Source organism: Lytechinus pictus, chromosome 10 (genome assembly GCF_037042905.1).
Source record: "Lytechinus pictus isolate F3 Inbred chromosome 10, Lp3.0, whole genome shotgun sequence".
In the NCBI taxonomy this organism is placed as follows: Eukaryota; Metazoa; Echinodermata; class Echinoidea; order Temnopleuroida; family Toxopneustidae; genus Lytechinus; species Lytechinus pictus.
In genome coordinates this window covers 21,120,638-21,139,258 of record NC_087254.1, presented here as the reverse complement: position 1 = coordinate 21,139,258, position 18,621 = coordinate 21,120,638, and the positions used below count along the sequence as shown (strand labels likewise).

Genomic DNA, 18,621 nt, shown 5'->3' with positions numbered 1-18,621 from the left:
AAAGATGGCGCTACAGTGTTCGTTATAATGCATGAACACAAAATTAGCATTTATATTTTTTTCAAAAGCTGTATACTGTATGATTGCAAGAACATGACTTTATCTAACTTAATAGTATTAATGAAAGATAATCGACCCTATACAAGTATCCAGCCCTATCACTTTTTTTCCTTTTTTTTGCCTTCCTTTCTTTCAATATCTTCCGATCTTCGCTTCTTTATATATTTATCTCTTCTTTTTTCCATTCCTTGTTTATTCTTTCCTTTATTTCTGAATTTTAAATTCTTTAAATTGGCTGAGCATCTAGAAATATTACATTGGCTGTCATCATTATCCTTGTAACCTACAATCCAACATGAATCTATTTTTTTCTGGACTTGTCGTCTTGAAAATTATATACGTTTTTGTGTACTTTTCTAGACTGACCCCTCCCAAAGTAAGAAAATAAGGTGATCCTGAGTTTTCTCCTCTGCTCTTGTCTAGCTTCGTCCCCACATTCCCTCCTCCTCCTTCTTCTCCATCATCATCTTATTCTTCCTCTTCTTCTTTTCCCTCCTTTTCCCCCCTCTTATGAAATTATTAATTGCAATGATCACTATATCCATCTCCTGCCATGACCTTCAATGTATTACATGTACATACAGTAGGGAGGCAGCGTAGCTCAGTCGGTTAGAGCGCATGTTTCGGATAAGATCGTAGATCTCAACGTGAGGGGTTCGAGTCCCGCTCATGCCGAAACGCGTCTAACAAAAAAAGTCTGATGCTATAGCGTTGTGTGTTAGCGTGCCTCACCACTGTATTCAGTGCAGGTGTGAATACAGTTGGAAAACACTCCGTCCATCGGAAAGGACGCAAATGTTGGTCCCGTGTATAGGAGAGGTACAACCTATGCACGTTAAAACCAATACACTATTCGTCAAAGAGTAGGGTGTTCACCCGGTGTATTGCACCTGCCGGTCCCGGCAAAAATCCAGGTCAAGTACCCGATGCGTTTATGCCCAGAAGGGCCCTGCATCGTATACATCCAGATCCAGTGGTGCTAAAAAGTTTAGTGAACCCCACCAGAAAATGAATATATTTCAAGTGCTCAAGTTCTGCCTTGTATAAGACATATTTGTAATTGTGAAGTCAGGTGATAAAATATTAAATTCAATAAGGTTTGTTTCTCTGGGCTTGCTAAACATTGTAGTGCTCCTGTATCCATTGTTTGTTAGTTAGTTTGTTTATTTATTTTATGATTATTAAAAACACAATACATATTATATATATAACAAATAGATGGCATCAATTGAAATAAACAAAATGAATTGCAAATATGTTGAATATATAAAATAATCAAAAGGATTGCCCATTGAACACTCAGCATAAAGGAGTACATTTTCTGGTGGGGTGCACTAACTTTTTAACACCACTGTACACTTTACCCTCTGAACACTTCAAAGCCAATACAGACACAGAATGTGGAGAAATACACCATGCAAATGAACTTCATTTGTGAGAGACATGGAAGATTTTTTATTTATCATTGGCCCAATGATCATACAAAATATGGTAAACATATTATCGGGAACATTTTTAAAGTAAAAAAAGGGTCGAGTTTCACTGTGCCTTAGAAGTTTAGAAAGAGATGCATTGAATAATATTACTTCACATACAATCAATCATCTTTGTAATACACTTATGTATGTCATATCACAGGGCTAAAATCAAATCTATTAAGATAAAAAAAAAACTCCTGATTTGAAACGAAGAATACATTTGCTAATCAATTCCATTGCACTTTATAAGAATTTAAACCCCAGATAACTTTGATTAAATTAATCCCATCACCCACCGAAATAAATAAAACACATATTTGAAATGTGTAGGCAGTAATAGACATAACAAGTACTTACAAACATATGTCTATTAAATAAGAAATATTGTTGGAAGTACATAAGAGTAGACTTAGAATAATAACTGTAAAATCTACTGTTCAACAATGAATATTCATAGGGAGGTTTTGTTTTGAAAATATAAAGATAACGAAGAATGTCAGTTCTCTTTAAAATATGCATATTCGTAGAGATAAAAATGCAAATGAAATATTTGTATTGTGACATGAGTAGGCACATTACTATTCATGATAAATATTGTTTAAAAATGAATATTCATAGTCTTATTACTGAATGCATAGCAATGGTAATTATATGAATATTATTATTTCAAAATTTGTACTGATCACAAAACAATATCCAGTCTTTACATTGATGGATAATGGATAGGTACTGTTAAATGAATATTGATATTCAGAATTGGTACGGTACTATAAAAAATGAAGAAAAAAAATCAAATGTAAGGGCAATATAAGATGAACATTTACACAAACGTGAAATAATCCTAGGCCATTAAATTACCCCCTTTTCACTTTTGTGATCCATTTTAGCAATTCTTGGAAATTTATGATTAGTATTGAATATATTTGCTAAATGAATAATAAATGGAATTACAGTATTTTATTATTTTTTTTACAAATGATAAGAAGGCCAATAATTCTAATTGCACAACTTGTCAGCCAGACATGCATATTTTTCCAAGTTACAATAGTGAGTACATGACATCCCAATGAAAGAAATTTTTGGTTCAGAAGTATAACAAATACAATTGCAAATGAGGAATTTCCAAACAAATAAAACTTTTCAATAACCTTTTTCAATTAATCGTTGGGGTTTTTTATTGGTAGGGGAGGGGGTAGACAAAGAGGGTGAAATATTTCCTTTAGGTGGAACCTCATCAATTTTTGCAACTAAATAGCGGCAGTGAATTCAATTCTTAATTTATCTATACAAAGAATTGAGATCAATTTAGAAAAAGTTGGGTAAAAATATGTCTTCAGATGAAATATATGGTGTATACAGTACACCATAACACATAGGTAGATTTATAAATAATTTAGATACTCATCCCTATCTAACAATGAATACAAGGGGTTAAAAAAGGTTTTTATAAAAGCAGCATCTAGTTTTTCTTCTTGTGAAAGGGAAAACAGAAAATAACAGAAGAACAAAGTTTGCAATTCCATTGAAAATTTTTAAAAAAGTTGTGGAATATAAATGATAAAAGCAATCTAGTCCCAAGTCAAGAGGTACGGTTCAGGAATGAAAGAGGGAATAAATTATTTATTTATGCTATTCCAATGACACCGTTCACACCGATCATTCACCATGTCAGGGGCCCGTTTCATAAAGCTGTTCGTAAGTTAAGAGCGACTTAAAGAACGGCTGGTGATCCTTTTTACGCGCTTAACCATCGCCAATGAATATACCGTTTACCATAAGAATGGATCACCAGTCGTTCTTAAAGTCGCTCTTAACTTACGAACAGCTTTATGAAACCGACCCCTGGTTCGTAAGTTATTATGCAACCGTTCTGCAAGTGATTTGATACATTTTGGGACAGTTACCCGGACTGGATGCAATGTACCTTTATACTATGACAATGCACATGTATATTCTATATCAAGGAGATAATAATCTAGGCATCTACACAGTACTGCTATATGAAGTTGAGAAGTTTCACTTTACGTGTTTAGAATATACACAACACCCCAAACTCACAAAAGAACATTATAAGTAGAAGTCCACCCTATAAAGGTCAATCAGTAACTGATAATAGCATAAGGTTGGGCAAATACTTAGTACATCAAAATCAAATAATGAGTTTGTAGTTCGATTATGTCGAATCATGTGTGAGCAGCACTTTCATGTCATGATGACTAGGACAGAAACAAGTGTTTGATTACACATTGAATGCACACATAAAACATTTCAATTTGTCTAAAAAAAACTGTATAGAATTGACATTAAATGTACATGGCTAATGGGACAGATGCCCACAAGTGATTCCACAACATTCTATGATTAAAACTTGAAAAAAAATATATGAACCAGTAATTCTTTGATGGATTTTACAAAACCTTCAACAAGATTTGCCTTTATTTTTCTGATTTTATTTAAACCAGAATGAATCCAGGGTGGACTCCCCTTTCAAATGTTTCAGGATATTCAGGAATGCAACAACTTGACTTTAAACAAATTTCTTTCATCATAAAAAAGAGGTGTAAAACACAACTTTCATCAAAAAGAAATTTGCTTTGGAGGGGAAAAAGGTTACCCCCCAACCTGCATACCACATGGAAATCTACTATGCTATCAATCTCCATGAAAACTGACATTTATTTCTGCATAAATCACAGGACAGTGATAGTAATTTGATTTTTAAAGTCTTCACCATCTTTATCATAGATATGTAACATAATTATTTAACCGTGTACACCATGATTTTATTTCTGAAAAAAAAAAGCCTCTCAAGTAAAAAGCCGACAATGAATAAAAGTAACCAGTTGGAAACGATTCAGTTCCTTACTTTAAACTTGGGTGTTCATTTCTACGAGATAAAAATCATTCAGAAAGCCATGACAACAAAATAGTATCTTGATGTACAACATTCACAAGTAGAACATTCAATAGTCTCTAACATACAAGGGACATTAGGGTGAATCCTAAAATAAAAAAATAAAGTCAATGATTACTCCCTGCCCCAATATTTGTGCTCTAGCTATTACTACAAGGTTGATATCAGACAACTACAAGTGTATCATATTCAGTCATTTTGTTAAACCTATCTAATTGATGCTAGCAAAGATTGGCAAAATGACATTCAAGAATAATATACGTAGGAACATCAAAATCATATAAGATATCAAGCATTATACAAGATTTATATCAGAACAGAGATTGAAACACACTGTTGAATGAAAAGCTTTCATATGAGAAATAATTCATACAGGATGGTCTGTTTCCTCTCAGTACTTTCACAGATCTATACAACTATATACATGATCTATGTACACATTCAAGACAGTACTTTTTTTTTCTTTATAAATACGGGAAAACTTTGCAAGATAGAAAGGTTTACAAATTATGGCACTATTGAGACTGGCGCAATAAACATACCTGTGCATTGAATGAAGGCAAGGATTTTAAAAATAGTTTCCAAATACTCTATCCCATCAATAATTTGTTTATCTCTTCAATTAAGAGACTTTGCATTCCATTCCTATACAAATCCATGTATCCCAGAGCTGCCAATCTGCAAAAGAACATTTCAGAATTTTAAAAGCTGAAAATCAGTATTTTGGTGAGGAAATCAGTATTTTCAAAGAAATACCATAGGACAACCCATAAAACTTAACTCTAGAAATCAGCATTTTGCATGAAACCGTCAGTATTATTCTTATTTTTTAGTACTAAATACAGAAAATCAATACTGCTTGGCAGCTCTGGTATCCCCATCGTTTGGCACATTCATTTTGATCTATCAAGACTTCCATTCCAAAAGTGATACTTGTTGCTTGCAATTTGTGCATTTCATAATACATGTATTCAAGTTCCGCCCTTACTATGACATCACTCCTTCAGTGAATCCTGCGAGTTTCATTGACGACAGTGTATGCAACACCATGCAATAATCAAAATGCTCCTCTTCCAAAGTAATGTCAAACCTCATTAAGTGGTTTTCCTTCGATTCTTTTAGTTCTACAGACTCTTTTCTTTTCTGTGTTTGTGATTCATTTGCTCGGTTAAATATTTTATATGTGGTAGAGTTTCTGTAGGAAAAAGATGTTGACCCAGAATGAAAAGTAGATCTCTGATGACAATGAACGATGGTAATGCATGTACATGTATTAGGAAACACACAAATAAAGACAAAGATCAAATAAAATGCTGACCTATAATCTGACCTTATGAAAATAGAATAGAAATAAAGGAAGATGAACAAAGGTGATTTTAGTCAGTAAGAGAAAGAGTAAGAATATTAAAGCAGAAAAAGAATGAGAAGGAAAAAAATCTCTAAAACAAGTAAAAGGACCATTTTATAGAACCAATTATCTTTGTTGGAGAAGGATTGGTTAAGGTCTGTATGTTCAGAAAGGAATTAATGAATCAAAGTTTGAGTTGACTTTAAATTGATTAAAATCATTGCCAATTCATGATCAAATTACTAGTATTTTTTTTCATGGGATGAAAAGTAATTGAAAACAAAATGTTACAAATGAAATCATCGATGATAAAGAGATATACAATACGTTTATCACAAATCATTAAATACAAAGTAGCTTAGTCACTAAGAGGAATACAATTTCAATGAATACACCAACAGGATAATAAATAATGTATAATAAATACTGAACGAAAAAATGAAGAAAATACAAGATAAAATACATCATTTGGCAATAAATTTACCCTTTTTATCCAATCACGTTTTGTATAGTCCAATGGCCTCAATTAACCAAGATGTGCTCGCATTGGCTTAAAATGGTGGTGAAACCTTGAGTAGCCAAACAATGCACAGCTACTTCACAATCTGATTTTTGGTAATTGAAAACTATCTAGGAATGATTGATCACTAAAGCATGTAGTCTAGTAGACGATTAGGAATAGACCTAGCAGCATAGAAAGCCTTGATGCATTCAACGATTCATGCCATAGATTTCACACAGGTAAACAATAATAATAATAATAATAACAATAATACACAACATGTATATGATACTAATAACATGCCATGTCTTAAATTCTTTTTCCTGGAACAATCTTTGTGGCATTTCTACTTTGCATTTAACCAGTTCTTCATATACGTCACATTCATGATGGCCCAAATGGTTACCTATTGATATAACACAGCATCCAGGCACACATGCACCTGAGACCCACAGAGTACTGAATTCTGTGATATCAACAGACTTCGAAATGACATCACCTATTTTCTGTAGACAGTTTTGACACCAATGACATTTTTGGTGGTTTATCAGATAAACTTCAATTTCTTTAGTACCATCCACTTTAAAAAAAAAAAGCCAAAAAGGTGGTGCTTGTGGCAGGTGCCCTCATACTTCATCACCGAAACACATTCGCCCTGGAATCGAATAACTAATTTATACCCTGTACTATATATTCTAAATCACCCTAACCCTACTACAACCTTCTCTCAGAAACATACAGTCACAAACAAACCTATCTCATTGAGGTTTCATGGTTAAAAACTTGATATGATGTTCAGTCACATGACCAATCACATGACCTGTGTCATACCACTGTTTTTAACAGCCATGCAAACAATTATGCACTATATAATCTTTTGTCTAAGAACAATGAAACTCTGTTTATTACCACTTCTTAAAAAGATGACAGCAAAAAAAGTATGAACAACCTTACACACCAAGCTTAGCTGAAATAATTTAAAAAGCTGGCCAATATTGCAATTATTTTCTCTTCCATTACATCAGGGCAAGATTGTTGATCAAAATGTTCATACGATTATACACAATTACACACACATGCAGTTTAAAAACAAATGTATGGACTTTAGAATCCTACCTCTACTTCAGGTTTTGGTTCAAATTTTTGTTTTGAAGCAATAATGCTTTGTCAAAATAAAAATCAAATAAAGGAGTACAAGTATAAGTAATACTTATATTAGAACAAGTATAGTATTGGAGTATAAAAATAATAAATACAGCATAAGTTATAAAATGATTAAAAATCAAACCAGTTTACAGAACAAAAACCGACAAAAAACATAAACCAAAACAAATTAAACAAGCATGCATCTAACTAAAAAGCATCTAAATGCAAAGACACATTGCTATTTGTTTTACTATCAACTTGTTTTGGGTTGTAATGCAAATACCACATTTTCAATCATACAGTGTCTTGTTGATTTTTTGTTTATAGAAAGAACTCCATCCTTCCAATTTATGCAATACCTGCACAGTACACTAACATAATAGTACATAACTTTCTATACAGTGTCATAATGAGTTGGTGTATTTATAAGAGGAAACCAGATACATATACAATCAAGTTGTTTTTCCTCATACCTAGATTCATGTACTGAGTGTATCTACATGTAGCCCCCGTCTTGAAAAGGGTTGCGATTGATTCAATTAGATCATAACCATGGAAAGCCAACAATGCCATAATTCACCATAAAGAAACATAAGTGACTAGGTATAGTCACATTAAGAGATGAAGAACGTTCATGCACATGTCGGTTTGACCAATAAGCTTGCTGCTTTTTTCACAGAAACAGGTCTTGTGCCTTCTGAAGAATAAATCATCACATCACTGGCTTTCCGTAGTTAAGATTAATTCTAATCAATTGCAGCTCTTTATGAGATGTGGCCCTGATGCATACAAACTCATAAAACTGCACATTGATGTCTACGCTTCTTGGGAGCTTTTGGAGGATAGAGAAAGACTCTGATGGCTTCCTCAAAGACCATCTTGAGTCCTTTTTGCGTCAATGCTGAACATTCTAGGTATTTTACAGCGTTTATTTCCTTGTGCATCTGTATTCCCTACAAAACAAACACACAAAAAACATAGGAAAACTTAATGAAATATAAACATTTTACATGGAATCAACTGATTAACAGTATAAAATATTTTTTTATCTTGTGCATAATTCTTAAAAATTTGATTCACAAAGCTTGTCCACAATTGCCAGTTATACAAGCCATTATTGTAAGCCCCTGCAACTTGCACTCTGATTGGATAAATGTAAAAATGTTAGAAATTCCAGGCATTTATTATTCATTACAAATTTGTGAGTGATGACCTTTGAAAAGTGAGCCATGTAGTATGTGTTTCATAAAACAAATAGGGATTTTCACTGACAAATTTTCTCTGAACCAGTTAGATCCAAGTATTTAATTGGCTTATATCAACAACAGTAAGTGAAAATCACCAACCCTAAAGTATGCTCCTGTCTTAATTTTGTGAAGACATGGAGTTATTGTTATAGTTTTAATAGGGGGTTCAGAATAAAATGACTAAGTTGAAGGTTAAACTTGGGTTTGAGGTAAGGTTCCACCAAAGTTTGGCATTGTCCATGAGAGGGAGAGCTGGTGCTTTGGGCATATATCTGCTTTGTCAGCTATAATCAAAATGACTTCATATATCTATTTTAGATCCTAAATAGTAAACTTAGGGAACATTTGTGCTGAGCTTTGTTTTCTGGGGTCCTGTTGCATAAAAGTTACTACTATGGTAACTACCATGGTAACGATGCTCAACAGCCAATCAAAATAAAGGGTTCCATGCAAGTTGCCATAACGGTAACTTTTATGTAACGGGGCTCAGAAGATTATTACCTGTTGATATCTGATTGGATACTGATTTCTATCTTTGAGTTTATTGACGGTATCTGGATCATCTCTCAGATCTAATTTAGTTCCTACTAGGATGATAGGAGTGTTTGGACAATGGTGTCTCACTTCTGGGGCCCACTGAAAGGAGAAAAAATATTGATTATAAGAAGATATTAATTAATTCTACCTCATAAAGTCACAACGGCATAATAATTCATTCAAATTATATGATACATTACTATACAGAAAGACTCAAAAGTGTCCTTGAAAAGATAACATGGTTAAGAAAGAACTATGGCAGTTTCATATGAAACCTACTTGCAAGTACTTGAAAAGTCTCATAGCAAATTTCCATTTGATTAATCTACATATATTTAACTATCAAAATGCATTATATTTTATAATTTCAGCTGCAGTTCTTATCATAAATTATAAGAATATAATAAGAATGCTATTCCATTTTAAATCTTCAGATCTTACCTTTGCTCTGACGTTCTCATATGATACTGGACTCACCACAGAAAAACAGATCAAAAATACATCCTGAAATAACAAAAAAAAAATCAGAAAACATTTCATCTTTGTACTTTTGTCCATGATAAATTATGTGTACATTTCACATTAGCGAGTTTTTGTAATTGCAACAAGGATGAATTCTACAACATAGTAAATATATTGAAAATGCCTGTCAAATCAATATGAACACCCGAGAAGTCTTTTGTCGAAAATTGATGAACCGGGAACACTGATCACCGTAAGTTTTGGAGCTGACGAAAAAATGCAACCATGTCGTTTGTCCAGAGTCATGGACAACATTGCTGTTTTGATTCACCGATTTTCGACAAAGACTGCTTGATTCTCTACGTTCCAGAAAGCGTCTGTGTAGTGTAAGACAGTGGTTGCGAAAACCTCCTATTGACACCCACACTCCCACAGCAACTCTTTGGTTCACATTTTGGTGGCAAATTACTGTATGCATTGCCTTTAGATGGTTTTTCTTGAAATTAATGAACCAAAATATACTTCACATCTTTTACAAGTTTTAAGACACCAACAAATCTTACTATGAAAATTCAGGTATAAATATATTATGTTAAAAGTTAAGCGTGAGAAAATATGAATTTCTACAGAACATGAGACAAAAGAGGAGATAAAGACAAGATTACTTACTGTTTGGGGGTATGACAAAGGTCGTAACCTATCATAGTCTTCCTGTCCAGCAGTATCCCATAATCCTAAGTTGACAGGCTTACCATCTACCATTACGTTAGCAGAGTAATTGTCAAAGCTGCAGAAAACAAAACGTAGAATGAATTTCCTGAATATTTTCATTTTACATGTTTGCAGGGTGGGAAAAATTACCTTCTGGACGGCAGAAGTTAGTTTGTCTGTCTGGGCCTTATATCACAAAGGTTTAGTTTTTTTGACAACCCAAGATACAGAAATCGTGGTGATCATGAATAATTGTAAAGTTTTTCAGCTAAATGTTGAAATGGGGTGGAAATAATAATGGAAACTGGGATTACATTTTTTTTGTTTACCCTTTCCTGAGACCTTGGTGAGTAGGATTCGGCCAATTTGGATGTCTTGGATGTCATACCATTTCAAGACAGATTTTTACACAATAACAGATTATCATTGAGCGAATATTGTTTCTTTATCCAGTTACAATGTCATTCTACAGTGGGAGAGTATTCTATGGTGATGTTATCATACTTCCACAGTGGAATGAATTCTGCTATCCTACACAATGGAAATGTATTCTGTTGTGATGCATTCATATTTTACACAGTGGAAATGTATTCTATTGTAATGTATTCATACAATCCAGTAGGAATTAATATATTCTATTGTTATGTGTTCATACTAACACAGAGGAAATGTATTCTATCATATTGTATTCATATTTTACACAGTGGAATGTATTCTATTTCAATGTATTCATACTAACACAGAAGGAATTAATATATTCTATTGTAATGTGTTCATACTAACACAGTGTGAATGTATTCTATTGTAATTCATTCATACTTACACGGTGGGAATGTATTCTCCAGGGAAAGCATTTGTGGTGTAACTGATGAGAAGACATGTCTTACCAACAGCTCTGCAAAGAAGATTGATATTAAACAAACTATTAAAGGAGAATGAAACTCTTGGAGCAAGTTAGCTTTTGTGAAAGCAGAAAAATCAAAGAATAAGATCAACAAAAGTTTGAGTTAAATAGGACTAGCAATAGAAGAGTTATGAGCATTTGAATGTCGAGATCACTAATGCTATGGAGATCCTCCTATTGGCAATGCGACCAATGTCACAGATGTCACAGATGAACAACTCTCCCCTTTTGGACACTGAAAATATACCCCAAAACATCTCTTTTTGCTCATTCTAATCATATGACAAACGATTCATCAATGATATAATGTTGTGAAACCTCTGTACTTGTCCTCTCATAAAGAGAACAATTCACCTTGTAATACTCTATAAAAGTGAGAATATAAGTGAAATAAGTACTAAAGTAATGAGGGAGTTGTACGTGTGTGACATCACAGATCTTGGTCGCATTGCCAATGGGAGGATCTACATGGCATTAGTGATCTCAATATTCAAATGCTCATAACTTTCGTATTATTCATTCAATCTTCCTCAAACTTTCAACAATATGTTTCTTTGATTTTTCTCTTTGATATGGATTCAGCTGGTTTCAAGGGTTTCATTCTCCTTTAAGCTCTGATTTAAGTGGAACTATCAATTTATGAGCTGCTCAATCACACAAAACTTTTGTCATAGACCATGGACCGAAAAATGAGATGGACAATCAATGTGAGCCTTCCCTTGATCATGGACCTATTAGAGATGGACATTCAACACGATTCTTTCTTTGATTGAACAAGATCCATCACCTAATGATTATACATTTGCATCTTAATAAGAACAAACAGATGTCTTGGCCACAACCATGATATATCTGTTCATACAAAGGGACAGTTCTCCTGGTCTTGGTCTTCGCTTTTTCCTTTTAATCACTGCTTCACCAATGTTGGCGTGGCTTTCAGATCTCTTTCACAGAGCTTAGATTAGAAATATCAATTTTGTTGCCTTCTTTTCTCTACTTGTTGATATGGGAACCAGCATGGAAAATTCTCCATGGAAATGGGCATGCTGGTTCCCATTTTAAAGAGTAAATAAAGACAGTTTACTAGTGAGATTTATTTTGTCAGTGATGACTGATGATTCTGATGAAAATCTACTAATATGTCTTTATTAAGTTTATTTACCACTGGAAATCGAACCAGCATGTACAATTCTATGGAGAATTCTCCAGAGATGTCATTGCTGGATTCCATATTGAAATAGGAAGCAGCGAGTCTAACTCTAGCATGGAGCAACCACTGATGCATACAAGTTCTCTTTCTTCTCACGTATTGTCAAAATTTGGAATCCCCTACCAGGACCTGCTGTAATAGGAACAAACCCAGCTGTATTTAGAGAGGCTGCACTGCCATTCATCCGCGCGATGCAGCCTCCTGTTGGGTCTCTTATGCTGTAAACCAAAAGGCAGTTTTTACTTGCATGGTGCACACTCACTTTTAATGTATGAAGTGAAATTTCAAATTTCTTCACCATAGCACCTCGCACTGATACACAGAATATTTTCATCCCGGGATAGCTTTGAAGCTGCTGAAAGGGATTACTCTTCAAGGTTCAAGGTGAGGGAACCACGGTTGTGTGAAGAGTGGGGCTAATGCAATTTCGCACCAGACGATCTAGCGGTGCTAGGATTCTAGGAAACTAATTTCAACTAAAATTTTGTCACAATTTTTTGTCAAATGTGATCTATCTAAAAGCCTGGTCCCACTGGCCGACGGACACAAAACGCATTCTTAACGGATACAGCGGACAACAAAATTTCGGAGTGGCTCTATCCCTCTTCATCCACTCCAGACAATGGACAAAATGGGTTATCAATGGAATCACAGTGGATGGATGCTCGATGGATAAAGCGTATGCAAAGAGTACACAACGGATACATAACGTTTTCCAATTGATGGCAAGATTCTTTTCCGCTTTACATCCTCTCTGCATCCGTAAGTGCAGTGGGACTGATCCTTGACCTGAATTTCAGCCACTTTATCTAAGGCATTGGGAACAGCTGTATTTTGGCTTCGATCTCGATGTCACAGATAGCCTATAATCTAGGCGGAGGCTGCAGTTATTGTCTTTGCTGTTATGCTGAACGTAAGCGATACGTCTGATCTGGCGAAGATTACGCATTGTGGCTGCGTTAGCAGCCACTGCCTGTACATTCCCGTCTTGCTTTGGATGTTGTTTTTTTTATTATTAACTTTGAAATGACGCCAGTTTTTCGTACAAAAAATTATCATGCATATGTATGAGAAATAAATCGGACCAATCAGAAATACGTTGGAAAGAAGAAGGTAATGCAAGTCATGTGACATGACATCACTTTCTTCATCCACAATGGCGAGTATGAGTACACGCGAGAAACTTCTGCGAGAGTTTGGATTATGCTGCTGATAAACTCCGCATTCCTAGTGGAAAATTCTGTGACCTTTAAGAATCTGCCATTCGTAGCATTATTGACAGGAGGGATGTGGAAAAAGCGAAATCTACCAGGCAATCCCTCTGTGTAACAATAATATATTTGCTTTTATGATCTCAAGTCGTTGGCACATGACAGCAATACAGGTACCGGTACGGATCCCGGTACCACAACACGTCAAACGACGAGATGAATACATGAATATTATGATTGGCAGACAGGAGTGTACAATGCGTAGTCTTTGCCAGATCAGACGTATCACTTGCGTTCAGCATAACAGCAAAGACAATAACTGCAGCCTCCGCCTAGATTACTGTAGGCTATGTCATAGAGGGTCTACTTCAAATTCTCCATCACCCCATCAGACATTGTGACGCTTGTCCATCGCCGTAGTTTGATATGGACTGAAGTTATACCGACCAAAAGATCTGCCCGTGCATTTGCAAAAATTACGGCAAATGATCCATTTCGAGGCCAAGCAAATTAGGCATCATGTAAAAAACGAACGATTTTGAATTTCACTTTTCAGTGAATATAAAAAATATCACAATATGAGGTGAGATTCGTTAGTATCCTAGCATCGCCAGATCAGTCGGTGCAAAACTTCATTTCAATTACAGTAGCGCCTGAAGAGCTGTAGCTGCTCAGCTTCGCATTATTTGTAAACAAACCATTTCGCATTATGATTAATCTAAGTTATTACTATTAGAGGGTCTAACGTTAGGCCTAGATCTACTAGATCTTTTATTGTTGAACTTGAAGCAAGGATTTTTCTTCACAACTGGGCTTAATGACGACAGTACCGGTACCGTAGACGTAGTCATACTAGATGTAGATTTACCTTGATTTACCTTGATGTTGGGCATAAAGTATAGAAGACTTATTTGCCCCTCTGCATCTTCTTAGAACTTGTCCTCAGTTATAAACGTAACAATTTCACATGCATGTGTGGGTTTGGACGATTTGTGAAAATTCTGTGTCTGGGTCGAAGCGATTATACTTGGTTTTCCAGGCCTTCTCGAGATTTGATTTGAATGAATTTATACTGCTACTGTTTACGACCTCAGAAGGTAGGTCATTCCATAGGTTGATTACTCGTTGCGAGAAATCCCTTTGCCTGAGTGTTGAATGTGCTCTTAGCTTGATTATTTTTCTAGAATGTCCTCTTGTCCGAGATTGAGTGTCAAGTTTGAAGAAATTTGTACAGTCTAAATCATCTATGCCCTGAATAATCTTAAACGTTTGGATCATATCCGCTCTATTTCTCCTATAGGATAACGTTGGTAGATTTAGTTTCTTCAGTCGTTCCATGTAGCTCAAGTTCTTCAGATGTGGAATTAGCTTGGTTGCTCTTCGTTGGATTTTTTCCAGTTTTATGATGTCTTTCTTGAGATAGGGGTGCCATACACTACTGCAGTATTCTAAAGATGGTCGTATGATTGACTTGTAAAGTTGAACCAGACCTCTTTCATCCAAATTTGAGAAGGTTCTCTTGATAAGTCCTAAGAGGCGGTTTGCTTTGGCACAAGCTTTGATCACATGTTTAGAAAATTGCAAATTGTTATCAAAGGTTACTCCCAGGTCATTTTCCTCTGTCACTTTTGGAATTTCAGAAGTGTCATCTGGTACTAGTAGGTAGCTCATACCTGGATTTTTTCTTCCAATAGACATTACTTTGCATTTCTTCTTGTTGAAAGTTAACTGCCAGTCTCCTGCCCACGACGAAAGGTTGAACAAATCATCTTGTAGGCTTACGTTATCATCTTCGTCACGGCAAGGTGCATACAGTTTTGTGTCGTCTGCAAATAATTTGACTACAGAGTTCTTAGAAATCACATCCGGAAGATCATTGATGAAGATAATAAAGAGGGCAGGGCCGATAACACTACCTTGAGGAATTCCACTGGTCACCTCACATTCCTTGGACAGTGCTCCATCTACTATCACCCTTTGTTTGCGATCAGAGAGAAACGCTTTAATCCATGTCCACACTTTTCCTTGAATTCCATATCCTTGTACTTTTGTGAGGAGTCTAGTATGGGGAACACTATCAAACGCTTTGCGGTAGTCCAGGTAAATGCAATCGACTATATCCTTTGCATCAAGGGCAGTACTCCAATCATTTGTGACTTCCAGTAGTTGGGTAGTACAAGATCTTCCTTTCCTGAACCCGTGTTGATGAGGCGTTAGTAGGTTATTGGATTCTAAGTGATCCAATATCTGATCCGTAACAATTGTTTCCATAATCTTACAAACGACACTTGTAAGACTTACAGGTCGATAATTCTCTGGAACATTTTTCGGTCCCTTTTTGTGAATGGGCACCACGTTAGCAGAACGCCACAAGTCAGGGATCTGTCCTGTAATCATTGAGGTGATGAAAATATCTAATACTGGGGCTACCATCTCCTGTAATTCCTTTAAGATCCTAATATGAATTCCATCAGGACCTGGAGATTTGTCTTGGTCCAGACGTCTTAGTATTTTAATTATAGCTGAACTGTCTATGTGGATATCAACTAAGGGATCCACGAAGCATCTGTTCTCGAACTGTGGAATTTCCAAAGTATTTTCAACAGTGAAAACCGAGCTGAAAAACTTATAAAAAACTTCTGATTTCTCTTCATTGCTTTTGGCATAAGATCCCTCAGCATTTATCAAAGTAGGTATTCCTAACTTGGATTTTGTCTTGCTGTGTATATACCTCCAGAAACTCTTTGAGTTGTGCTTGATTTCAGATGAAAGTTTTTTTTTAAAGTCCCTTTTAGCACTGTTAATCTTTTTTGTTGCTTCGTTTCTCATGGTGGTATATATAGCTCTGGATTTGACCGTATTTCTTTTCTTGCGTCTGTCCCTCTGAAAAGCATTCCATGCTTTATGTTTATCTTTAATTGATCTCTTCACTTAAGCATTCATCCATAGTGGTTTAGGTTTGCAATTTGTGGATACAAGTGGAACATATCTTTCAGTTAGATTTGTCATAGCATTGACAAATGACGTGTATTTATCATCAACTTGATCACGATTAAAAACATCACAAAATATATCGTTCTTCCCTGCATCTTTCCTCATTTCATCGTAATAACCTTTGTAATATGCATGTCTATTTCCTCTCTTGGGCTCACTACCTAGTGCTAAAAAAAGTTCAAAGGATATGGCGAGGTGGTCGCTTTTTCCAAGAGGGGCTTGGAGTTTGTCTAGTCTAACGTCAACGCGAGGTTTGTGCTGAAACTTAATTGAAAGAAACTACAAATTTGATTCGGTGACCAGTTCCCAAAATTAATGGCCAATTCTGTACATCATAATTAATAATACATCATTACGTGGCACGCAATAATGCCTTCGGCAGTGTTCAGAATGCATTCTCTGCACTGGCATTCAATCAGTCTTGTGTAATTCAGACTTTCAGTAGCCTGCGCCTGTCGAGTGTCGTATTCATTGCATTGTAAACAGTCATGACTGGACTCGGGAGTGAGCCTCTGACTGAGTCAGAGTGAAAAATGATATTTTGCCATTGCATTGTCACACGAATAAGATTAGAACAAACATCAGTGAACATTGACAAATTACCCTTTAACTTACCCATCGCCTACAACAACACATTTAATGGATTGCATTCTTTCAAATACAATCTCGAAGACAGTAGGAATGCAAGTCCCTTCAATCCAAAAACAAAAGGAGAACAAGAAAGAGATGTTTTCCAGAGGTAGAAATTACCGGACGCGGGCATGAAAACACATCACATCACACAGCACAAGATCGCCTAGATAAAGAGTGAACTGTCAAAGAGTAGCGTATATCGGGTGTAAGCAAGCGAGTGTACTGTGGTACGGGAGTTACTGTTGGCTCCTTCTATAATTTTGATGGGTTCTTCTAGGAGTTTTCTTCTATAATTTCTAACTCTGACAACACAAATCAACCTCTATTTTCCCAAAATTCAGTGAATATATTAAAGCATCTATGGAAAGGGTAGAATTGAGATGTTATTGTTTTCTTTTCTTTCCAAATAATCATGAAAATGAAAAGAAAAGGGTTGGGGGGAAGGAGGAGAATTTAAAAGGTCCGGAATGGTGGATTTCGATTTCAGCCCGCAAAATGTACTACGGGAGTTGGTGACAGTATATGGTCTCAATAAGAGTTGGTCCCTTTGTTGATACACACCGCGTCGACGACTGAATGAAGTTTCCGGGAACTGCGGGATGCAGTTTGTTGAGATTATTGGGATGAGGCCATTTAATAGGGTGGGGGGGGGGGGGGGGGTGGGGGATTGTTAGAAGGAAAAAGATAAACTAGCCATTACTTCACTAATCTATCTTTTTGTCACTATTTTGCCATATTCCTCTATCTCTCCTCGTTTCTATTAAATGAATAGTCCACAAACCACACCCCACTTTAAATGCCCTTTTTACTTGTATTGAGAGGTTTTTGAAAGTGTGACATCGATCTTTCTGTTTATAAATTATTTACCCAAATCGATCTCCTAAACCTTTAATGTCTCATTATCTAAAAGTTCTTCCCTTCTCTCTCACCTTCTTTTTCTTTCTATCTCCTCTCCCTCCCTTAATCTCACTCAAACCCAATCTGAGAGATTGGGGTAGCACACACTGGCATCCGAGGGGGGGGGGGGGGGGGGGAGGGGGCATGAACCCCCACAAAAAAAAATCTCAGAAAGAAAAGAAGACAATGAAAGGAAAAAGGTGAAATATGATTATTATCTGAAAATTATGCCAAAATCTATCACAAAATTAGATTTTCAATTAAAAAGGTCAATCTTTGCTCACTAGAGCAGCTTCTGAAAATTTCGGCTCTTTGTGCCACTGTAGCACAATATCCAATATTCAAATCTCTCTTTCTCTTTATTGCA

At 35.6% G+C, this 18,621-nt stretch overlaps 1 protein-coding gene across 2 annotated transcripts; it reads right to left on the bottom strand.

The window, feature by feature from the left end:
- Positions 1 to 1,487: 1,487 nt before the first annotated feature.
- LOC129269263 (ras-related C3 botulinum toxin substrate 1-like) lies at positions 1,488 to 17,522 on the bottom strand. Of its 2 annotated transcripts, XM_064105536.1 has the most exons (7): positions 17,340 to 17,522; positions 11,229 to 11,300; positions 10,364 to 10,481; positions 9,674 to 9,736; positions 9,197 to 9,331; positions 8,227 to 8,401; positions 1,488 to 8,047 (listed from the first exon to the last, which is right to left on the bottom strand). In XM_064105536.1, exons 1-6 carry the CDS (start codon positions 17,372 to 17,374, stop codon positions 8,243 to 8,245), a joined length of 582 nt encoding a protein of 193 aa, XP_063961606.1. In that variant the 5' UTR covers positions 17,375 to 17,522; the 3' UTR covers positions 1,488 to 8,047; positions 8,227 to 8,242. The 2 variants fall into 2 exon arrangements, with proteins under 2 accessions (XP_063961606.1, XP_054762712.1); XM_054906737.2 differs by having other exon boundaries at positions 4,397 to 8,401; positions 17,340 to 17,521.
- Between the last annotated feature and the right edge of the window lie 1,099 nt (positions 17,523 to 18,621).

Bases quoted from the DNA above. Each gene is read 5' to 3' on its own strand.
- LOC129269263 (XM_064105536.1), bottom strand. From the start codon at position 17,374: ATGCAATCCATTAAATGTGTTGTTGTAGGCGATGG. The intron at 9,332-9,673 runs GTAAGATCTGAA...TTCTCCTTTCAG, and splicing joins ATGAGAACGTCAGAGCAAAG to TGGGCCCCAGAAGTGAGACA. The intron at 8,402-9,196 runs GTAATAATCTTC...TTTGTTTTGTAG, and splicing joins ATCCAATCAGATATCAACAG to GGAATACAGATGCACAAGGA.